The 25,844-nt window shown below is 32.4% G+C and overlaps 1 protein-coding gene across 3 annotated transcripts in view; it reads right to left on the reverse strand.

The window, feature by feature from the left end:
• The window catches only part of LRRIQ1 (leucine rich repeats and IQ motif containing 1), a 175,616-nt gene that overhangs the window by 88,571 nt on the left and 61,201 nt on the right, over positions 1-25,844 (reverse strand). For all 3 annotated transcript variants that reach the window (XM_045553288.1, XM_045553289.1, XM_045553291.1), the window contains exons 15-18: positions 19,912-20,091; positions 18,421-18,870; positions 15,621-15,822; positions 9,970-10,089 (exon numbers count right to left, since the gene is read on the reverse strand). In XM_045553288.1, the coding sequence (XP_045409244.1) occupies positions 9,970-10,089; positions 15,621-15,822; positions 18,421-18,870; positions 19,912-20,091 (952 nt within the window). The remainder of the gene's footprint in view (positions 1-9,969; positions 10,090-15,620; positions 15,823-18,420; positions 18,871-19,911; positions 20,092-25,844) is intronic.

Genomic DNA, 25,844 nt, shown 5'->3' on the forward strand with positions numbered 1-25,844 from the left:
AAGGAACACCTTAGGTCCTGGGAAGTACAGGAGAGGGAGAGACATTGATAGTCTTTTGTCCTTCAAACTGACCCTGAAACCTCCCTCCACAAGGAAAATGCCCCTTTGAGGCTCTCCAAAACTGCTACAAGCATCATAAATTGAACTTACTTCTGGGACTGCCATCCCCTTCCAGGAAGCTTTACCCAAAATTTGGTAGTAATTTCCCTTACCTTACACCAAGAAGTCTATCAAGACAGCAGGGATGGCCCCAGATCCTGCACTTCCCTTATAAAATACCTCTGGATATTTTCCCTACCCTCATTCTGAATAATCCCATGGGATGAACAAATGGTAGTTAAAAGGTATCATGATCATAAGGCACCTTTAAGTGCCTAAGAAAACACCACTATGGCCCTGGAAAACAGTCAGGTCAGCTTCAACTCACGGGCCAGTGTTGTTCTGGATGGCAAAATTGCCTCATACTTCCTTCCTCCTTGAGGGACAAGCAGGAGTCTGTGTAATAGCTATACCTGGATTAAAGTCTCAAGCCTAGTGGGAAGGTCAATACAAAAATTTAAGGAGAAAACCACCTGGGCTGTAGATAGTAACAATAATTAAATGCATCATGATGCATTTCTAATGGATTTTGTCTCAGCCCATGTCAGTCAGATTATTCAGGTGGCCACTGGAATGGTATACTTATGAGAAAATTTGCCAAGTAGAAACAAGGGATGAATATTGTCAGGAAAAAATTCTCCATGGGTCTCTAATATTTCTGCAGCAGTTATGATAGCTTTTGTTACAGACTGCCTTTTCAGAGTCTTTCTAACAGACTAGGAAGATAGAGATTGTGTGTCCCTTTGGGGTAGAGGAAAAAAAATTGTTTGCTATCCAGTATAACAAAGGTACTACTTCCCTTGGAGCTTAAGATGAGAAGGGTTGCTAACAGCCCTTTATAAGATAAGAGGCTTCCTAGGTTTAAGATTACTATGGCGGAATTCTTTAGATTTCCCCCTATGGAACTTGGGGGCAAAGGATAAAAACAACAGAAGTTCCTGCTGCCTGTTTGACAAGTAATAAGTGCTTTTGTCTCTGACCTGTCAGTTTCATTTCATCTACCGGCATCCTGAAAGTGTGGTAGCCTAACTTGTTAGCCTGCATGCAGGGTAAAATCATGATCCCTCACAGTTAAATAAATTAATAAATTAAAATAAACTATAGTTAATAAAACTGAAACAAAATTACTATTCATTATCAGTGTCTCCATGGTTAACCATTTGTTAAAGAAAATCACATTTCAGAGAGACAACAAATCAATATAATGAAAAATTTCATGGCAGATTGATCTAGGCTTTTGGGTTCAGGCTAATTTATCAAGATAATTTTATATTTACTTTTCTTATAAAAATTGTAATTCACTGTAAAAATCCAAATATATTGACATCCACTAAACTTGGGGGCATGTTATTTCTGTCTATTTAGCTATCCTGATGTCAAGCATTGGTTCCTGCCATATTGTAAGGACACAATATTTGTTGGCTGGAAGGGAAAAAATAAGTTTGAATAAATTTTATATGATTATATTATCATATATCTTAAAAAGCCATCACACTTAATCTAAAAGGCAACAATTTTTACTACCCAAACTGGTGAAAAAAAAGAAATCCTGGTCAGATAAATTTTATACTTATTTGTTTGCATAACATGTGAGAGGGAAATAAAAAAATACAGGGGCACTCTGGTAATTTGATTATGTTCTCTGAAGTTGTAAGGTGATTTTAAAACAGAATGATGGCAATGGAAAGGAGTAAAATAGGTCAAAGGAAGACAAAATAACAATACTTTGCTAATTGGCACTGGCTTTAATTAATAGCTCCCCTAAACTATAATCTCTACATTACAAGCAAAGTCTTCCATTTAAAACATAAATAGTAACATTTAACTCTCTTATTTAAAACCCAGTAATAATTTTCTATCACATTAGAAATAAAATCCAAAATCTTTGACATCATATCCTAGGCCTTATATGGACCAACCTATGGGTATTTTTCTGTTTCTTTCCTCTATTTTTTTCTCCTCACAAATCAGCTCTACTTATTGTAAACTTTCTGTTCCTTTGATATATTGAGTTCCTATTTCAAGCTTTAGATACTTGCTTTACACTTAGCCCAGTATTACCCTATGGTTTATGCCCTCGCTTTACTTTCACATCCTTATTCAAATGTTACATCTCATATAGGCCTTCTCTGGTCATCCAGTTAAACACTATGCTCTATCCCTTAACCTTCCTTATTTTTATAGTAGTTTCCAATATCTTATAGCATACTGTTTATTTATATATGTATTCATTGTCTGTTACCCCAAGTACAGTGCAAGCCCTGTGAGGTCAAGAATCTTATCTCTTTTGTTCACTGTGGTAAGAACACTGCCTAAAAGATTTAAGATGATAACTGACTATTAAAATAATCATTTATAAAAATTTCAATTCTGGTTATTATGGTATAACTTGAATTAGAATGAAGATCCTTCCAAGATCATCTACAAATATTCTAAAAATCATCATCTAAGGAAAAGGAGCTGAAAGCACTCAAGAGCAGTTAAAGTAGCCAGGACTCTAGGAACCAAGACCCCATAGAGTAGAGTTCCAGGCTGATGTGAACCCTATATTTCACTCCACATTTTCTGTCAAGGAAACCTGCAATTGTATTAAGAGGAAAGAGATTTAAAGCATAAATCTGAGGCCTGCTTATAGCAGTTTCACTGGGATGAAGAGATAGAAGTTGAAGTGCAGGGATGCTAAGGCACTTAGGATTGAAAGACCAAGATCCCAGAAAGGAAAAAACCAAAGAAATGTGAGCTCAAAGCCATGTATACAATTTCTCCTCATGTGTTTATCAACTTCAAGCAGTACACATGTAGATGACATGTCTAGAATCCAAGTACAATAGCAACAACTGTGTGCTAAAGAGCTAAGAAGAAATGTATTCTATCACCCTATACTGTGGACAAAGGAATTGGAAATCAGGGATAAATAAGGTGAAAGAAACCTAGTAAATACCCTAGGCTTTCAGTGAAGACACCAGACTGGTTCAATTCTAAGAGAAACCAGAAACAGACTAGCCTTAATGATATATGAAAATAAGCCTCAAAAGGATCTCTGCCTATACAATTTTTGCTTGCTGGAATAAAATTAAATTTTCTTTAGAGAAAGAAAATATATTACAGGGTCTTTATACTTTTTACATATATAAAGTCTGGTACTTGATCAAGGATTACACACTAGGAAAGAGGATCAACTGACTAAAAAAAACAAGAGATAAATAGCCAATAAAAACCCAGATCATCAAGTGATCAGGTATTGCATTAACTGACAAAGGTTTGAAAATATCACCCTTAATATGTTCAAGAAAATAGAGGAAATGATAGAAAACTTCAACATATAAATGAAATTTTTAAAAAGAATCAAGTAGAAGGTATAGAACTAAAAAATAGAATAACTGAAATTAAGAAGTCAATAAATAGGCTAAAAATCATTAGATAAAGTAGGAGGGATGATTAGCAAACTACAAGATAATCAACAGGAAACATACAGATTAAAATACAGAACACTCCATAACGTTGGTCTGGGCAATGATTTTTTGAATATGACCCCAAAAGCACAAATAGGCAACAAAAGCAAAAATAGACAAATGGGATTATGTCAAATTACAAAGCTCTAGGACAGCAAAGGAAACAATCAACAGAGTAAAGATATGACCTACAGAATGGGAGAAAATATTTGCAAATCTATACATCTGATAAGGGCTTGGTATCCAAAATATGTAAGAAACTCAACTGAATAACAAGAAAACAAGTAAATTTTTAAAAATGAGCAAAGTATCTGAGTAGACATTTCTCCAAAGAAGACATGGAAATGACAACCAGGAACATGAAAAAATGTTCAACATCATTAACCATCAGGGAAACGCAAATTAAAACCAGAATGAGATATCACCTTACACCTGTTAAAATAGCTATTATCAAAAAGAAAAGACAACAAGTGTTGGCAAGTATGTGGAAAAAAGGGAATCCTCACACAGTTAGTGGAAAGATAAATTAGTATAAGCCATTATGAAAAACAGTATAAAGTTTCCTTAAAAAATTAAGAATAGAACTACCATATATGATCCAGCAATTCCACTACTGAATATATCCAAAGGAAATGAAATCGGTACATCAAAGAACTATCTGTTATCCCTGTGTTTATTGTAGCATTAGTCACAACAGCTAAGATATGGAATCAACCTAAGTGTCCATCAATGGATGAATGAATAAAGAAAATGTGTCATATATACACAATGGAATATTATTCAGCCATAGAAAAGAGCATTCTGTCATTTGACAACAGAATGAACCTGGAGGACATTATGTTAAGTGAAATAAGCCAGGCACAGAAAGATAAATGCCTCATAACCTCACTTACTTGTGGAATCTAAAAAAGTTGATCTAACAGAAGTAGGGAGTAGAATGGTGGTTACAGGGGGCTGAATGTGCATGTGGGGTAAAGATTGGTTGGGGAGATGATCAAAGGACACAAAATTTTAGTTATATAGAAGGAAAAAGTTCAAGACATCTATTATGAAACATGTTTAGGTTGACAATACATTGCATTCTTGAAAAATGTTGAGAGTGGATGTAAAGTGTTCTCACTACACAAATAATAACTACATGACGTAATGCATGTCAATTAGCTGCAACATTCAAAACATCATGTTGTACACAAAAGATACATACAATTTTCTGTCAACTTAAAAAGGTGAAAAACAACAAATAAATACAAAACCAAAAAAAGGAAAGAAAAATTTTAAAACAGTATAAGAGAAACATGTGACATGTTAAAAAAAACAAAAACCTAACATATGTATTTTTGAAGTGCTTTTATCCTAAAGGAGAGAGATAATGAGAAAAAACAAATATTTGAAATAACTCTGGACAAGAAATTTCCCAAACTAATGAAAGACATTACCCACAAATTTCAGAAGCTGCATGACTTCCCTCACTCTAATCAGGGTAAATACAAAGAAAATCATACCCAGGTTGATAAAGAAAAACAGAAAATAAACCTTAAAACTTACCTTGGGAGTAGGGATAGGAGGGCAATATCTTTAGAAAAGAAAAAATAAGACTTAGTTCTGACTTTTCAACAAACACTCTTGATGCCAGAAGCTAATAAAATGGCATCTTTGAACATTAAAAGCTCATCTAGAATTATATACCTAGAGAAGATACCCTTCAAAATTTTAAGACATAAATTGTCAAGTGATAAAAAACTGGTCCACACTAAAATAACTAATAGGGAGAGTCTTTCCAGCAAAGGAAAATAATCCCAGATGGAAGCATGTTAATGTATTAGGTTGGTGCAAAAGTAATTGCGGTTTTGGACCATGAATTTTAAATCATTATAACTAGGCTCAAACACATCTTTATTAATCAAAATAGGAACCATTACAATCAATACATTTTACCCAATGAGAAATAAGTTTGTTTATTCCTGTAGCATAAAAATCTGTGCTTCGGGATTCAATGAACTCTTGGAAAGCATTTTCTGCATCCTGCTGGTTGTGGAAGCATTTCCTAGCAAAAAGTTGTCTAGATGCCTGAAGAAGTGGTAGTTGGTTGGCAAGAGGTCAGACGACTATGGTGGATGAGGCAAAACTTCATAGCTCAATTCGTTCAACTTTTGAAGCATTGGTTGTGCAACATGTGGTAGAGCATTGTTGTGGAGAAGAATTGGACCCTTTCTGTTGAGCAATGCCAGCTGCAGTCATTGCAGTTCTTGGTGCATCACATCAATTTGCTGAGCATACTTCTCAGAGAGTTTTGCTGGAATTCAAGAAGCTGGAGTGGATCAGACTGGCAGCAGAACATCAAACAGTGACCATGACTTTTTTGGTGCAAGTTTGGCTTTGGGAAGTGCTTTGGAGATTCTTCTCGACAGAGCTGGTCATCACCAGTTGTATAAAATTCACTTTTTGTCGCACGTTAAAATCCAATCTAGAAATGGTTCATTTTTGCCTACAAGAAGAGAAGACGACACTTTGAAAGGACGATTTTTTTTTTATTTTCGGTCAGCTCATGAGACACCCACTTATTGAGCTTTTCACCTTTCCAATTTGCTTCAAATGCCAAATGACTGTAGAATGGTCGATGTTGAGGTCTTTGGCAACTTCTCATGTAGTTGTAAGACGACCAACGACAATTGGTTGTTGTCAACTTCTGACGGCCAGCCACTGCACACCTCATCTTCAAGGCTCTCCTCTCCTTTGCAAAACTTCTTGAACCACCACTGCACTGTACGTTCGTTAGCAGTCCCTGAGCCAAATGTGTTGTTAATGCTGCAAGTTTTCTCCACTGCTTTGTGACCCATTCTTTTTTGTAGTCGGTTTTTTAATTTTTTTTTTTTAGTTCAGCATATTATGGGGACCCATTTTAAACTCAAATAAGAAAATTGCTCGAATTTGCTTTCTAATACCATTTCCATAGTCTAAAATAAATATAAAATAAACAGCAAGTAATAAGTCATTAGCAAAAAAACATAAAGTGAGAAATGCACATTAAAATGATACATAACGTAACCACATTTAAGAATGTATTCCACTTATCAAATAGCAAATTTCAACAATGCTAAAACCTCAATTATTTTTACACCAACCTAATAGGAATGAATAAAGTGTGGAAAAGGGAAACCATTAACTAATAAGCTAATAAAGGGAAAAAATAGAAAAACATAATTAATGCAAAAGTATTCAATAAAAAAACAAAAAAAATGAGCACAGAACAGATAGGACAAATAGAAAACAAATATAGTCACCTTACTCTGCCATCAAACATTGATTTTATTCCTTGTATCTAACTGTATGTTTGTACCTTTTAACCCACTTCTCTTTGTCCTCCTCCCTCTCTCATGAGATACACTCTAAATATAAAAGCACAGGAATTTTGAATGAGAATGGTTAGAAAAATATATATTATGAAAATACTAGCCAAAAGAAAGCTGCTGTAGGCATAAAAATATCTGAGAAAATAGTCCTGAAGCAATTAAAAAGGAAAACTAGAGTTAAACAGGAAAATAGTATAATAAAAGGTCAGTAATACAATTATTTAACTACTCTAAATGTATGCCCTAAAAACATAGTCTCAAAGTATGAGGACAAATTTGACAGAATTAAAAGCCAATTTAGAGAAATCCACAACCACAGTAAAAGAGTTTAGCACTCTTCTCTCAATAACTCATAGACTACCCCCCAAAAATCACTAAGGATACTGATGATTTTAAAAAATACAAGTAATAAACTTAACATAATTGAGATTTTTGTAACAATATACTTAACACCCACAGAATACACATTCCTTTTAAGTTCCCATGGAACAGTTGCCCAAATATATTATATGCTGAAAAAAACTTTTAGGAAACAAAGAACACTAACTGTATTTCAAACTTTCCTAGAAAATAGAAACAGGGGAAATACTTCCCAACCAAATGTATAAGACCAGCATAACCTTGATACCAAAACCTGGAGAGAGCACCATACAGGAGAAAAAATTTACCAGCCCAATTTCTTGAATGCAAATGCAAAAATTCTAAACAAAATATTAGTAAATCAAATCCAGTGATAGGTAAACATTTCTAGAAACATGCTCAGCCGAATATTTCAAAAAAGGAGTTTCCGATCCTAACAAAATAATGTTGAATTTTTAAAAGCTTCTTTTTGAGTAAGGGATCACTATTCTTAGGAAAACAATTCAGATGTAATAGTGTTCTTTGTCTTTATAATAGCTTCATTTTCATAGTCATTGATGCAATTTTCATGAATTCATAATTCAGGAATGCAATGAAATTTGGAGACTCTTAATGAATTACGTTTGACAGAAAAAAATGAAGAAAATACATAAAATAGATTTTGTCTCCTGATTGAATTTTGAAAAATATTGTACTATTGAACATCAAAACATTTAACTCTTAGAGTTGGGGTATTTGGTAATACCATTCACCTTTTAATTTTCTAGCAACACATTAAAACCATTAGAAATGAATTATTATACCAGTTATTGTGAGAAGGCATCTAGTCAAAGAAATTTAAAGTTGATTTAGATAAAATAAATGCATTCTTGCACATATTTTTGAATTATTTAGTAATCAAATGTCTACAGTTGGTGCCATTTTTTGTTACTTCAGTCTGGATCTGCTGTAGAGATCTTCCCTGCTCTGGGCTGTTCTTAAAGCGGGAACGGTATTCCCAAACATGGACTATGCAGTCTAGAACCTAAACAGGTTTACCAAGTCATTCTTCCTAGTGGTGGAAACTACTAGAAGCAATAATTTATCCTTTACTTTGGAGTTGATGTCCCATTATGTCCCAGTTTATTACAGTTCTAAAAAAAAAATAACTGTTGTTATGAGCCACTGAATCTTCATAGGGTTTATCTCCCACCATCACATCTTTGTTTATTTCTCATGGGCCTAAATTAAGTGCTGCAGAAAGTTAACTAGGCCCCCATTAACACATCTGATATGTGATACTACCATGAATACAATGATCAGAGTATATACCTCATGATCAGGATTTTTGTTTGTTTTGTTTTTGCAAAGACGAGGTCTTGCTATTTTGCCCAGGCTAGTCTTGAACTCCTGGCCTCAAGTGATCCTCCCGCCTTGGCCTCTCAAAGTGCTAGAATTACAGACGTGAGCTACATGATCAATTTTTAAGAAATATAAGTAGAACTGTGAAAAACTAATGATCATATAGGTAGATGCAGAAAAATAGGGATAATATCTGTGTGCTCCATGTTTGTTTGACATAGGCTGTTTTCTAACATAAAAATAATTATTTTTTAAATTATGTAATTGTAGAAGTTTTAGAAAATCTGTTTTATATCATATATCTTTTATAGTTACATTAACTTATATCCCATCCATTTACAAAAAGGGTTTAAGGCAGTGCATTTATAATTGGGTGTATAGTATAAAAGCAGTTAAGAATAACTAACTTTATGCCATTAAAATTTCATCACCTTGGCCGGGTGCAGTGGCTTATGCCTGTAATACTAGCACTTTGGGAAGCCGAGGCAGAAGGACCTCTGAGCTCAGGAGTTTGAGACCAGCCTGAACAAGAACGAGACCTCATCGCTCCAAAAATAGAAAAAATTAGCTAGATGTGGTAGTACACACAGGTAGTCCTACTACTTGGGAGGCTGAGGCAGGAGGATCACTTGAGCCCAGGACTTTGAGGTTGCGCTACCATGGAGATGCTACTGCACTTTACCAAGGGCAACAGAGTGAGACTCTGTTTCAAAAAAAAAAAAAATTCTATCACTTTTCTATCATGGTGCACTGAGAAGAATGCAGTATTACCTTTGTTGTATTTTTGCCAAAAATAGACAAACTGAATTTAAAGAGAAGGAACTATATAACAACCACAAATTCAGAGACATTCTACAACATAATTTTTCACTACTCTTTAAAAGTATCAAGTTTGTAAAACACAAAGAGAAACTGAGGAACTGTTCCAGTTTAAAGAAGACTAAAGAAAAATGACAACTAAATACAACCTGTGATCCTTCATTGGATCTCAGACGACAAACAGGATATTAATAGGACAATTTGCAAATTTAAATAAGATTGATTAGATCATAGCTTTGTATCAAGGTTAATTCCCTAATTTTGGTCATTGTATTGTGGTTAAATAAGATATTAACCTCTGCTGAATCTGGCTGAAGGGTACAAAGGTACTCTTGTAAATATTCTATGACCACCTTCACACATTGTACAAGCTTGTAGGGCAAATGAAGATATTAGGGAATTAGGAGAATTCTTCTCTAATGTTATTTGAAAAAATAATCTGTAACTTAGTGTTAACAGGATAAATACCTTAGAAACTGGTTTAGCTCCAAAATAGTGTACTAAAAATATTTTAAGACCAGTATTTTTATGTTGTATTTGGTACTTACTTCATCAAATGTAAAATCCTCTAAATCTATTTCTTCATATTCTTCTTCAGATTCTTCATTCTTAATAGCCTCTAGAGCTGCTGTCAGTTTTTTTCGCAAAATAAAGCCCTTCCAAACTGCCTAAACAAAAATTTAAAGTATGTTATACAAGGTTATAGATCAAACCCCAAACCAGATTCTCTATGTTATCCCATTAGGAAGATAAAACATCTTAGACCTTAGTTTAATGGCTCAATAATCTGCTTTTTGAACTTTATGTGACACTTAAAACTGCAAGATAAATTAAACGACTGCATGTGTCTAAAGTTCTGAATCTCAGGAGACTTTCCTTGTGGTAAGCAGAAAAGAATCTTTAAAACTCCCTCAACTGCACATGTAGGTCAACCAATCAATTATCTGACAATTCCTCCAGGACCCATTCTAAGCTAAGAAGAAAGATACAAAGGAAAACCAGTTTTGCTAATTTTCAAATGATGTATAAAATAAACTAAAGCACATTTAGGAAAACATGAACATAAATAAATGGCTACATTAGAGGCATAGTATAATGGCTCATAACAACTAATTTCATTTTTAATAAATTAAGCACAAAATAATAGAATTAAAAACATTTATATTCCTCAATAATCCTGGAGTAGAAAAAGCTTTCCTAACTATAACTCCAGATAGAATGAAGCTTTAAAAAAATAAATATCTTTATTTAATGGTAAGGAATGAGCTTCAGGATATATTAAGTGTAAAAACCAAGGGAGAAATGAATATGTTTTGCAAACTACTGTTTATCTATGAAAAATTATATATAAAGCATACATATTGCAAAAACATATATTGAAGTATATACATATATGTAGTCATTTGCATTAAAAAACAAAAGTATAAATTATAAAATTAATTTAAAAAACGATTACCTGTAAAGGCAAAAAAACAAGGTAGAAGGTATCTTGTAGAAGATAAACTTCTCTAAATCTACCTTGCTTGGCTTTCACTTTGGAATCATACATGCTCAAAATAATTGAAAAATAAAGTTCAATGTATATAAAATAAAAAGAAATACCTAAAAAATATAAATATATAAAATATTTTTCATGCTGTGGGATAGGCACACAAACTATTTTAAAGTCACTTTAAATAGATTTATTTTACTATACCAAGTTGAAATATAATTGAAAGGCCAATTTGACAGCAAAAGATATTTAAAAACTGTTTTTAGTAATCATATTGGAATTTCACTCTGAAAAATATATATAGAGAAGTGAAATGTAAAAAATGACCAGACGATATATGACTAATAGAAGTCACCTACAACTTCTTCAGCAACCAGCCTGGAAAGCCAAACCATAACCTCTGCAGCAAAGAATCCAGGAAGCTAAGTCACCTCCACAGCAATTAGCTAAGAATGGCCAAGACTTGGTCAATGACCCAGCTTCCCTGTTTTTGTCCCTGCCTCTATCTCAGGACCAACCAGAGAAAGCCAAATAGAGTCTACGCCAAAGGCAAGTGATAATGGCTGACTCCCTTCCTATAGAATGCTCTGAATGAATAGTCCATTTTTTTCTCATTTGTGTGGTCTTTGTTTATTTCCACTGTATATATATCTGTACACACCCACCTACACAGACACACACACGGTGTTGAGGAAATGAGAGAGGAGGAAAAAAAGGAACTATGTTAATGTCATTAGAAACTGGGATTTTCTATAGAAAAACAAAGATGCAAACATCTAATCAAATAAGTAAAAACCCTATAGTCCTAAACATAGTTCTAAAATATCTCTATTACCCATGATATATTTTTTCTTAAAAAATATGTGTTTTCAAGCTAAGTACATTTAAAAAAATCTAAAAATAATGACTATACCAGTAGAAAAAAGTACTCCTAAAGTCCAGATAGAGGTCTCTATATATCATTCCCACTAAAGGAACAAAGGATCTTTGGAGAAATGACTGATTCCAGGCCAAGGGGCAAAATGTATACTAAATGAACTTGGAACATTGTGTTATATTAGAAAGCAAGAATAGTTTTAAAGACTACTGGATTGTGTCAAAAAAGCTAACTTGAAGAGACTACCACTGGCCAAATAAGGGACAATTTGAGCAGCAATAAAAATAATAACTACAATGAAATTAAACACATATTTTAAAAATTTATGCATTCATTACAGCAGTACACATTATAGTGACCTCCAAAGGATGCTAGGGTACCTAATTAATCTTAAAATTGGCAAATACAAAGTATCAAGCATTTAATCTTTCTTTCCAGTATGAACTACACCTCAAGGTAACTAAAGAGTTGATTAAATAAAATTTTTCTGTATAGACATATTTTAGTTAATAAATGAAGAAAGAGTAATAGATATAAAGTATCACCATTTTGCAAACCATTAATAAAATTATTGATCTAGGTGATGTTTATCAACGGCCACTAATATTCCCAAAAGATAGGCACCAGACACTATGTACCTCATCATTATAACATACACCACCATCTATGACAGATTCTTGCTAAAAAACAAAACCTGAATGAGATCAAACTTAGATTAGACTGACTTAGTTAAATCTTAGTCAGATCTTACTGCCAATTTACAGAAGACAGAAAATATGTTAAATGATGTCATGAGGATGCAGTTGGCAAAATTCAGAAAGTAGAAACTCTACAGGACAAATGACCTGGTTTCTTCAATAAATAAACTTCACAAAAAACAAGGGGGTTGCTATATATTAAAGGTCTTACTTAAGCAACATATAAAACCAAAGGCAAAGTAATGACCTTATATGTATTTTGATTAAGAAAAATCTGTAAATAAATATTTATAAAATGGTAAAGGATATTTGAATATTGATATTTGGTGATATTGAAAAATAATTGCCATTTTAAGGCTGGCAATGTATTGAAGTTATATTTAAAACAATGGGTCTTATAAACATCCATACTAAAATATTTATGAAAGAAAGGAACAACTTACTTCAAATAATCTAGTGATAAGGAGGGAGGCATGAATTAATTATAAGAGTCAATATTGGCCAGTAAGTTCAACTCATGTTGAAGGTGAGCATATGGGTACTTGGAGCTTTTCTATATGTTTGAAATAGTCCATAATAAAACATTTAGAAATTCACAGATAGTGTTAACTTTTCTTTTTTCTTACAATCAACATAATCATGTGAAGTCAGAAATCAAGCTTTACTGATTAAAATTAGGTGCACTTTCAAGCTTCTTTTCTTGGTTGTTATTCATAATTTCCAACAATTATGAATATGATCACTATTTTTGAGGGAAAAGAACAGTATTCTATCATATGGCACATCATATATTAAATACAAACCAGGGGCAGTAAACAAGTAGCATGGATTTTGAAATTTATTGAATGTCTCTTATATGCTATGCACAGATGATAGAGCAGGGACTAAAAGAGACAAAAGTCTCTATGCATAAACTTTCCATTCTAATGGGAGTAGAGATTGAAAATAAAGTAAATAAGAAAAATATACTGTATGCCATTTAAATTCTATGGACAAAAATAAATTAGTGACGGGATGGGAAGCATTGGCGAGGGATTGATGCTTTCAGTAGGGTATCTCCAGAACCATCCACTATGCAGTTAATATTTGAATATATATGCATAATGAATTCTATGGGCCACCAATCTAAAGGTAAAATCTGCAAGGAAAACTTAGTAGCCTAAATTCTATTCCTTATATTTTTGCTCTGGCTCAAAATGAGAAGAGCAAGGTTTTTGCAGTGAGTGGCCCACATCTGCTGTCTTCTATGCATTCTCTTACTCTCATTCTGGGACCAGCTGGTCTTGCACTATTCAGGTAAGTCAGAGGCTGTGCTGTAGTCCCCACTGCTGCCAACATTCTCAGGCCTTGGAAGATGCTGATACAGGAAGACATATAGTTCTTCAGTACCACTACTGTATCTGGAGCTACGGGCTTTGATTTTCCTTTGTATATGGTAACTTTCTCGTCCTCATCCACCAGCCCCCACCCCTTTATATCAACATAATGGCAAGATATTAAGATTAGGTGTAAACCTAAAGAAAACAGACTGGAAGGGTAACATTTAATTCAGGTCTTCAATGATGTGAGCCAAAGGATTGATTCACTGTGGCTAACAATGGATCCAGCCCAAATTATCAGGGCTAGAACTTCCACAAAGCTCCAGACTATTACACATAGTATATTTTTCTGGTATGACAAATAGAGATATCTCCCTTGTGAATCTGCTTAGAGTCAGGAATTCAAGTCCCAGCCATCTCTACTCAGTTTATCAGAAATAATAGTAATGAATACATGTTGATAAGTAATGTTCAGATTATTCTTCTAATTTACTAATTTGTCAAAGTCACAATTTTTCTTCCAGTAATCCATCTATGATCAATTTATCTCTTCTTTTTCCTCACACATTCAAGTCAATTCTCTGGACTGGCAATTCTATCTCTGTTGGACATATCTGACATCTTTTTTTCCTCCAACTACCATCAACTCCCACCTGCCCCCTCTCCCCAAACATACTATATACTTGTTTCTTGTTAAAATCTTAGACATTTCTGACCATGTTACTCCTATATTCTCTTAACATTAATAGTATAGTTCTTATGGTAGTCTAGTTGCATTGTAACATCATGGTCTTTGGATCCAATATGCCTTTGCCTGGAATATTCTTTCCCCAGATATCTAATGGCTTAGTTTCTCACTTCAGAGTCATATTTTCTAGTCTTCTATACCCATCCTATCTAAAATGATAAGTGTCCCTTTGATAGTCCCATACCAACCTTTATCCTGATTTATAAATGTCCTCCTTAGTGCTTATATCTAACACATTTATTAACTGCATACTCCAACATAATGTAAGCTACTAAGATTTTGTGTCAAATATTTGCTGAATGAATAAATAAAGGTAAATGCTAAATTTTTGTTTAATTACTATCATTCAATTCAGGTATAATATCATGAATTTCTACAGATCTTATTTTATGTATTTATTTAGTCTATGTTTGCCTCCTATACCAGAATGGAAACTCCATGAGGGCAGGAATCTTACCTGTTTTATTTGAAGTTTTATTTCCTGAACCTGGAATAGTAACTGACAAATCATAGGTTCTAAAAATAAATTGATGAGTGAATAAATACAAAGATGAATGTGATTAATTTAAACTTCATTTCAAAATCTAGTCTTGGTGAGGTTGAGTCAAGTCTATTAATTACTTGATTTCTGAATTTTTAAATGAAATGGTATTTGAAGGACTTTACCAATTGTTTTGGTAGATCTTTTGGTAGCCATACTTTTAGAAATAGCTATCAGTTAGGCCACATAAGACTTGCTTTGGATAATCAAATGTTAGAATTAATAGATGCAACAAATGACACATCTGATGACAAATTTTAAATACGGTTGTGTGGTTCAGCTTGATACTCAGTCATTAAGACAGTATATTTCTGATTTAAGGACAATTCCTTCAATCTAAATACTAAGCAGAGCCACAGCCAACTGGCAGCTAATCTGCAGCCAACAGGTCACATGAGAAAGAAATAAATCCATGTATTTGTAAATCACTGAAATTTGGAGGATGTTTTTTATACAGAATAACCAGTGAAAATGACTAACACACCTTATTTACATGACTATGTTACTAAAAGATTGAAATTAACCTGAATAAGAACAGCAGACTTCTCCCTCTGTTCTTGGATATTCACAATATTTTCTCTTTTTTCATTCTTTAAAATAGTCTGATTCTTGATGCAGGAATTTGGCAGGGGTCCTGTTGCAGCAGTATGTAGCCTTGTAAAGAAATGAATCTGTCTGCGCACAACGTAACCACGCCAGTGTGACTGGATTACCACAGCTGCCATGCTGTTAAGAAGAGAAAAGAAAACATTTTTATTGTCCATAAATACACAGTTGTAGATAAGAGGTCCTTGTAAGTTATATTTTAAACATGGACCACATATAGTGTCATTTAGAAATATCATCTTTCCTTCATAATTTCCCAAAAATATATTACTATGAGAAAATATCTGTGGTCATATCTAGTAGTTTGCCACTTAATTCCACTTTGCCTTAAACCCAATAGTATGAAGAAGAAAGAAATTTCATTGGGTTTGGCAATTACAAAATTAATGAAAACTGTTTCAGGGATCATTGGGGAATGAAATTAGGCCAAGAATCCCTTCTCCTTCATATATCTTTTAAGCCAAACTTAGGAATTTTGAAAAGTGATTAAGACAGAATAGTTAGTACATTGACTATTCTCTGTACCTTGATAATATTCCTGTAATAATCTGTGTGGAAAAAGGAAAATATTTCCAACTAGGAAGAGTTAAATGACTAAACACACTGAGAACCCACTTGTAATCAAAGTACATTTGTATTCAAATTTTGCTAATATTGCTGGGCAACCTAGAGGAATATGGAAAATACACAGCATTGATAGATTCAGTGCCTGCAATTGGCAAATAGTGTGAAAGGTACAGGCTGGAAAAATGTTAGAATTTACTACTGGGTTTGTAAGAGTGTGATTTAATGATGTAACCATTTTCTATTGCTGTTTTGCTTAATTATTATTATTGCTATCATCATCATCCTCACCATCATAATCACCACTTTACCTGTAGCCAGTAGAAGCCTTCAATCTCTTTTGTTATGAATCAAAAATTGAAGTTAATGGCTAAAACTTCTAACCTCATATAAAATGAGTATTTCTTTTACTTGGAAAAAACTATTTATGTTCCAATAAATCATTTCCTTCTAGGGTAAACAGAACCTTGTAAATGTTGCTATGGATTTAATTCATACTGGTCATGCAATCATCCATTCATTTCTTCATCTCTTAAACAAAAATATATTAGGGGATTTCAGAGCACTTTGGGTGATAGAGACAAGAATCAGAAAACATTTGCAATGAGTAACTAGTAAAGAAGGAAAGGCTTGTAAGAAAACACATCTAACCTAAGACAGTAGACTACAGAGACATAACAAGTTTCACTGACTGTAATTGTGGATTTCTTCTAAAGTCATTAATTGCTTGAATTCCTCAGCCTAACATCATCAAAATTTCTCAAGGAAAACAAAAACAAAAGGTAGATGAGGGATATTTTCTTCAGTGACTGCTTTTCACTACATTCAAAGCAGGTAAAGAAGCTGAATTTAAGGTTTTCCAAATGTAGAGTGCTCAGCATGTTGAGAAAAACAGCTCTATCACTATCAATCATCATCATCTTTTTTTTTTTTTTAGCAAACATTATAGTGTCAAAGATGTCCTTAGCATAAGAGCACATGCAAATCATGCTTAGGAAACTCCCATACAACTGAAAATGAATCTCCTAAATTGCTGCATGATCCAGATTCAGCAAGAGGGTTCACATTTTCTTTCCCCTTTATTCTTTAGGTCTTTAGTTTATCTATATTTTTCAGTTCTTCTAACTTACTGTCTTTGTTTGGCTATTTTATTTATGATTGATCAAGAAGTTCTAAATGTTTATATGAAATTTCAATAAGCAACACATGCCTATTTGGAGCAAAGACTCTAAATTTAATAAATTAGTAAAACATAAATCAGAAAATATAAAAGCCACTTTCAATAAATATTTTAAAAATTTACATTCGTAAATACACCTTAGTTTCAGCGCATCAAACTATTTAACATAGCTCCTAGAAATTACTGTTTATACTAACAACTTCTGAAAGAACACTAGGAAAAGCAAGATTAGCTACTGTGAGTTTCTGACTTCTGCCTTATTCAGCATCAGTCATTGTAAGAGAAACTGAATCTGACCATTTTTTTTCTTATATTGGCTTGACAATGAGGCCAAAAGTAAAAAGAACAAAAAGGTGACAGGCCAAAGTAAAAGCCACTCTTTGCTGGTTCAATAAACAAAGTCAGCCATTAGTTTTCTAAAAGTGTTTAACTGTTATAAAAGGGTTTATGTGGTTAATCACAGAAAATGTTGCCCTACCTTATAGAGCTGTTATACCAAAGAAAATTATAACACATACATTGAAATACTTGTATAAGTATTTAATGCTTATTAAATGTTTACTAGATTAATAAGCAAATAAATAGCACATACATGGGTATATTTTAAAAAATAAAATTACCAGATAATTCATAAAGTATTCCAAAATTATATTTTTGGATATAGTATCACAGTTTTTCTTTAAATATCATTTTAATAATTTAGAAATTAAAAGGCAAAAAAAATTTTCACATTTACTTATTTTAAATTAAATAATACTAGAATATAAATCAGAACCTGCCAAAATTAAACCAAATTTATCTGTACTATAATTAATAATTTGTACACATCATGAAAACATAATTAAAGAAATTATAACATGAAATACAATGGTGATTTAAATCCTTTAGCTAGTTATTATTTGGTACCATTGATTAAGATAATCCATCAAAAATAATAAATATATACCTGTAAGAGAAAAATGATTAATGCTTACATTTTTTCACTATGTTCAATATTTTGCTGATTCTTCAGAAGAGAATTTGTCATTACTGTTTTAGTAAACAGGATTCTTTTGGTGGGGATGCTGCTTACTTTGCTGTCATCTCTCTTCTGGTCTACTAATTTTTCCTGATTTCTTTCTTCCATATCTTCGCATGTGGAGAAACTGATTAATGAAGAATGACTAGAACCAGAGTTCATCCATTTCTCAGAAATACCTGGTGAGTCCAGTTTATGTTCGTTTGCCTTAGAGTAGGACAGTCTATTTTGCAGTGTGCTTTCATTGTTTGTAGAGGCCAAATGATTTTGCTGGGCTTCTGACTCATCTCTTTTGGTGATATTTACATCCTCATATTCATGTGCATATCGGCATTCATTACTAAGTGTCATCAATTTCTTAAAATAATCACACAGATTTTCTGCAATATCCAAGGTGAATACATCTCTGAACAAATAAATGATGAGGACATTTAATAGTAAGAATTATATCAGTAAATATTAAAACTTGTATAGGTTTTGAAATTTTCACCATATGGCCTAAAATGAACATTAAACTTTACTATAACATTCATTATAAATTATTTATTTCTAGTTGTTTATATAAAAATTAATCTCATTTCTAACAAAATTTGAAAATATTTGTTTAGTTAATTTAGATCCGTCAGTCCAGACAAAATGTCTGGAAGTTTTAGGATCATTTTTATTTTAGGTATTTTTGGTACAAATGAATGAGAAAAATCCATGCTTTTACTACCATAAACACGAGAAATCATGGCTGCCTAAATTTGGAAAAGTTATTTATGAAATAAAGTTAAAAGTGCTTTCTACATTGACTTTTGCCACACAAAATATTTGTATTGGACTTTTAAACAAAGAACTTCTATTATGGGAAAGTTCTTATTCCCATTTTTCTCTGGAAAAGTAATCTATTGCAAAGAGAATTTAAATACTTTAAGACATAAATGGCTATGATTCTCATGAACAATTGTTAGATTTCCATCTTTTGGATATTAAGACCTGTGTAATTAATCACTTTCATGTTTGCTAGATTTGTCGATCTAGATAACAAACCTTATTCTTAGCTATATTTTCTTTATTTCCATTTTATTTTTTAAAAAATTTACTTATTTCTAATTTATATTTTCTGGTTATTTAATATATAGCCACAAGATGCCTTTTCTCCCCCAACACAATACAGTACATAAAAATATAAAAATTTAATCATAGCAAACAAAATGTCTTGAAGCTATCCTCAATGCTTTCATTTATCTAACATTTTAACATTTACTGTTTTGAATTATGTTCAAAATACATATTAACGTGTTTAAAAGAATAAAAAAATGATGCCCAGTTTTTTAAAAGGTAGAATATTCTCAAACAAAATGTTCTAATCCAAAAATATTATTATGTTAATCAGAATATTTTTAAATCATATGTATAAATTATATTACTTATTTTAAATACAAGGGAAATATAACAATCTTACCCTTTTCCAGTGATATAGTTTTCAATTAGTAAGTTGAATTCTCGAATCTGAGACTGACAAAGTGTTACGAAATGTGCTAATTCTAGTTGATAGTATTCTTCAGTGTGGTTTTCTGAATAAGGGTTTATTGTATCACCATTGAGGATTCTTAGAGCAGGTAGCATTTTAAGTAGAGAATGCCTATTGAAAACAAGAAAAAAGTGAATAGTCTTGCGAAGCATAGCCTATCACATAAATAATATAAACATACAGTGTATATCTCAGAGAATGTGATTGATTTTGTAGAGAAAATGATACAGTTAAATTTGCTTTAAAAAATGTGGTATGTACAAAGTAAGTTTTAAAGTTCTTGACATATATGTAATTGTTTTCTTCTAAAATATAAATGGGAGATTCAAATTTAGAAACTCAGGCAGGAATTTGGAGTATAAGAGCCTGCATTATAAAAAGACTAAAAGAGTGCTGTTTATTTCAGAAATAGAAGTGAATACTGATTGTTTCTCTTAGTAAAATATATAGAGAGAAGGGCTAAACAAGAGAGATAGGAGATTATCCTGTTTTTCATAATCTGGAACATCTAAAGTTATGTTTCCCCTGAATCTTGCTAAGGATTATAATAATCAAAATCTTCAAGCTATGTGCAAAAGTGTATATCAATTTAAAAGACTAATGCTGTAAAAATCCAGGTCACATAGCAAAAACTTTCCCTGAAGCTCAGCCATTTGGAAGTACTTGACCAAACCTTTTACAAGGAGAGTGTAGGCCTCTTTTCACAAGGCTGCTAATGGTCACAGGGGCAAAGCGGACTTCTTGAATGAAGTCAAACCCCTAGTTAAAAACAAAAAGTTCCTATGAGGAAACTAGAAAACTATAAAAGACATCAAAGAAGAACTAAATATATGAAGAGACATCTCAATGGAGAATTTACGGATCGAAAGACTCAATATTGTCAAAATGTCAGTTCTTCCCATATCGATCTATATATTCAAATAAAGCCCAATCAACATTCAAACAAGGTATTTTGTGGATATCAACAAACTGATTTTAAAGTTTATATAGAGAGGCAAAAGACACAGAATAGTCAATTCAATACTGAAGAAGAAAAACAAAGTCAAAAAGATTGACACTAATTAACTGCAAGACTTAATATGAAGCTATCATAATCAAGACAGTATGATATTGGTGAAAGAATAGACAGATATATAGAACAGAATAGATAGCCCAGAAATAGACCTACATAAATATAGTTGACTGATCTTTCACAAAGGAGCAAAGAGAGTACAACAGAGCAAAGATAATCTTTTCAACCCATGGTACTAGAAAAAATGAACATCTACATGCTAAAATATGAATCTAGAGACCCTACATCTTTCACAAGATAGTAACTCAAAATGGATCACAGAACTATAAAATTCCTAGGAGACAACATAGCAGAAAACCTAGATACACTTGGGCATAGTGATGACCTTTTAGATGAAACAGCAAAGGTATGATCAATAAAAGAAACAATTGAGAAGCTGGAGTTCATTAAAATTAAAAACTTATACTCTGTGAAAGACACTGTCAAGAGAATGAGAAGAAAGCCACTGACTGAGAGAAAATATTTGCAAAAGAGTATCTGATAAAGGACTGTTATCCAAAATTGTAATATAGAGAACAATTAAAAGTTAACAATAAGAAAACACACAAACTAATTAAAAACTAGGCAAGAGACCTGAACAGATACCTCGTTAAAAATATATATAGATGTCAGCAAAAAAAGATATTCAACATTATATTCACTAGGGAGTTGCAAACTGAAATAACAATGAGATACCACTACACTAACCTAGTAGAATGGCCAAAACCCACAATACTGACAATACCAAATGCTGGTAAGGATGTAAAGCAACAGAGATTCTCATTCATTGCTGGTGAAAATGCAAAATGATACAGTCACTTTGGAAGATGTTTGGCAATTTCTTGGAAAACTAAACATACTCTTACCATATGATCCAGCAATAGCTCTCCTTGGTATTTACTTAAATGAATTAAAAACTTATGTCCATGCAAAACCCTCCAGACAGATGTTTATATCAGTTTTATTCATAATTACCCCAACTTGGAAGCAACCAAGACATCCTTCAGAAGGTGAATGGGTAAATAAACTGTAGTAAAAATAGACGATGGAATATTATTTAATGCTAAAATGAAGTGAGCTATGAAGCCAAGAAAAGACATGGAGGAAACTTAAACACATATTAAGTTAAAGAAGCCCATCTGAAAAGTCTACATACTGTGTGATTCCAACTATGTGACATTCTGAAAAAGGCAAAGCTATTGAGATAGTAAGAGCACTGATTGTCATGGGTTGGTGGGAGACAGCCATGGATAGGCAGAGTGAAGATTTTTAGGGCAGTAAAACTACTCTCTGTGATACTGAAGTGGTAGATACATGTCGTTATACATTTGTCAAAACCCATAGAATATATGACACAAAGCGGCCAATATCATACTCTAGTCTTTGAAACAGGTATATCATACAAGGAAAATTAATAAAGCAGATTTTCTTATTTTAAGTTGTATCTCTTGGGAGTTATAAAGCAAATTTTTCTTCTCCTAGATTATAATAATTTCTTGTTAAACAATAACAGTAAGCTGTTGAACCTATGAAACTTTCTACCAGGGAAAGTGATCCTGGATCTACAGTGGTGGTGCAGATGCAGGAATACCTATGAGTACCCTCTTGAGTAGCCATCTTTCAGATTTCATGTTGGTTGAATGATGAGATGTCAGCAAAGACAGACAATACTCAGAATGTTATCATGACAGTCACAGGGTCTAACAAATTGATTCTTTATCTTAGTCACTCTCTAAATCCCTTGGGTCAGGAATTCAAGGATAGATACTTATGTTTACTTCCAACACTGCAGGGCAGTGTTTCTGAAATGATTGTCCTTGAACTACTGTATCAATGATACCTGGGATGCTTTTTAAAATGCAGAATCTTCCATCACGTCAAAGACCTCTGCTGGTAGGTTGGAGGAACATGTATTTTTAAAATACAGCCTTTCTTATGCACACCCAGAGAATAAGAACTACTATATTAGGAAAAAATAAACTTCCACATGTTATGCTAAAATCAGAGATGCTCAGGTTTGAACTTGAATGTTAAAAAAACTCAGAAATGCTAATAATTGGCAAATTGTTTTAAATTTTCAAGAAAATAGAGCTTAGTTTTAAACTTGTGGCATACCGTATATTATATCAATGATGTCAGAAGAATTTGCTAAATAAAATAAGAAATATTGTGGTCCTGGGACAGTTATATGACAACGATTCATTCACTGATTAACTTTTTCATTGGTTTTACGTAAATGGTATGAAAGTTTCTTATAACAATATTCCTGGAACACTGAACTTAGAGAATGCATTTCAAATACATAGATACTATCCTTCAATCTAGAAATAATTAATGACAAAATGAAGAGCCATTTCAACCAAATAATCTAGCATAATCCTAGAGGCAAAAATATAGGATTTGTGTAGCCAGATTAATGGACACATAAATATATTTTAGCACAGCATATTTATTTAATAAAACAGATATTTATGCTCCAAACAATAAAAATAATGAAAAGTAAAGAAACTCAAAGACAGTATGGGACATTAGGTTTGTTTCTAGTTTTGCAACTGTTACTACATGGTGACTGTTGAGATGGAAACTGACACCAGAACAAGGGAAAAAATAATGAGTTTTTTCATCAAATACTATATTTTGGACATGGTTAATAATATAGATATCATTAAGTACAATATTTCAGCTATGAAGAATAATTCTAGAAAATGTGGGACAACAGGGCTTGAATTTTTATATTAGAAATATTTTGATGTTGAATTTCAAACATCATCGTTATGTAGAAAAGTTCCCAAATGGATTATTTTAGCCAGAATATTTTAAGATTCTTTGGAATGTAAAAATTCAGTTTCCTTTGATCTTCAAGACTGTGATAGTATCTTCAGATTTGTGATTTGTATAATCAATATCCAGACTGGAGTCAGTGTTTTATTTTAAACCTTTTCTTCTTTAAAATTTTTAAGTAAGAGTCCTCAAATCTGCATAAGAGAGCAGTGCATGGACTGGCCTTAAGTTCAAAATTCATAAGAGTTTATGATGAATATATTTGAAAGTGCTGTAACAAGTTGATTAATGTTGGAAATGAAGTATAAGAATACTGTGAGATTTCAACATTAGTTTTCCCAGCTGGGCTCCTCCTAGTCAAGGGCTGAATCAATATTTCATTTAGTGAAAACTTCCTGGTGAATATTCTATCATTTAGGAAGCCCTATTAATCTTTAATGAATGAAGCAAATTCCCAAAGGAGATTTCAGACTGAGTCTGTGGATTAAGTTTTAGAAAGAGATTTTTTAGCATATCAGCTTTGTTCGTGTTATCACTGGCTAGACATGAAAGAAGCCAATTGGGAAAATCTATAACTAATCCTTTTGTTGGTATCAAGGTGTTACATCAAGTTCATTGGAACACGCTGCTTAAAATTTGAGTTGATCCTTTGATTAACAAATCCATATTTTATAGATTTCTAGATTTTAAATCCTTTAGATAAATAAATCTGTTCTTAAAATAATAAAAGCTCTATTGGTCCAACTGATCTAAGTGAAATTTCACAGGTAGGATTTTCAAGTTAAGGTTACTCTAATCCAGAAAAGTTCATTTAAACATAGAAATTATAATAGTCAAATAATTGTTCATATCTATAATATAAATACTACCTATTTGCTTTCATTATTATTTCTCATTAAATATTTTCTTTTGTAAAGTACATATACTTAGAGCATTAAACTATGAATATTTATCTTTATAAATTTACAATAGGTTTATATCAATTTATTTTACCACAAGCATAATTTATTCAATAAAATAAACGTTTAAATCCCAATGTAAGAGAAGCATAGCCTCAGAAACTGAGCTAGTACAGTTAAATGGAGATCTTGACTGCTTCTATTTCAGATGAAGGAGTCCTTCACCCAGCTGGTAAGAAGTCTAAAAATGACACACACATACAAATTTTTAAATAGCTGCAATTTCTGATCCCCTAGGATTTGAAATTAAAAGTTGATATTCCTTACAGTAATTTGTCCTACAGATCAATTTCTCAGAAAACTTGGGGAATCTGATAAATACCATGGTACTTTAGATGTCCAAAAATTGTAGTTTTAGAACTTCTGATATTGATAATTACTATGAATTGGCAATAACACCAACTGTCAATTTATAGGGAATAGCTTTTCTAATCACCAAAGTAAAACTAAATAAATTCAATAGAAAAATTAGGGTAGTGGAAACATGCATTTTTTTTCCAAGCCTTTACACATTATAATGTAAATAAATACTGTAATATATTTCTTCAACAAATATTTTTGGGTATCTACTACATAATAGGCACTGTGCAACCAGAAGCAAAAAAGATACATATATTTCTTTCCATTAGGGATATAAAAATTTTAGATAACTAAGTGTCTTAGATTATATTCTTTTTTAAAGTTTAATAGATATGAATAAAACTTCTAAATTGAACAGATCTCAGTCAAATGTTAGGAAACGTGCTTGAAATGAATAAACTAAGTATAGTTTACACAATTCAGCACGACAGACCAAGATGTGTAAATACATATATGCCCTTTAAAACATAAAGGAGTATATTTCTCTTCACCATCCAGAGTCTGCTTCCAAGTTCTGAATAGCAACTCTATCACCAATTATGCTTCCTTCTGTTCTCTTTAAAATTGTATTTCTGTTCCTGTATTCAACAAAAATTATGAAAAGTCCTCTGAAAATTTATATTCAAGGTGTCTCAGATGTGTCCAGATTAAAAATTGACGACAGTCATCCAAGGAGAAAGTGATGAAGACTAATGTACAATATAAGCAAAGAA

This window comes from Lemur catta, chromosome 6 (assembly GCF_020740605.2).
Source record: "Lemur catta isolate mLemCat1 chromosome 6, mLemCat1.pri, whole genome shotgun sequence".
Taxonomy (NCBI): Eukaryota; Metazoa; Chordata; class Mammalia; order Primates; family Lemuridae; genus Lemur; species Lemur catta.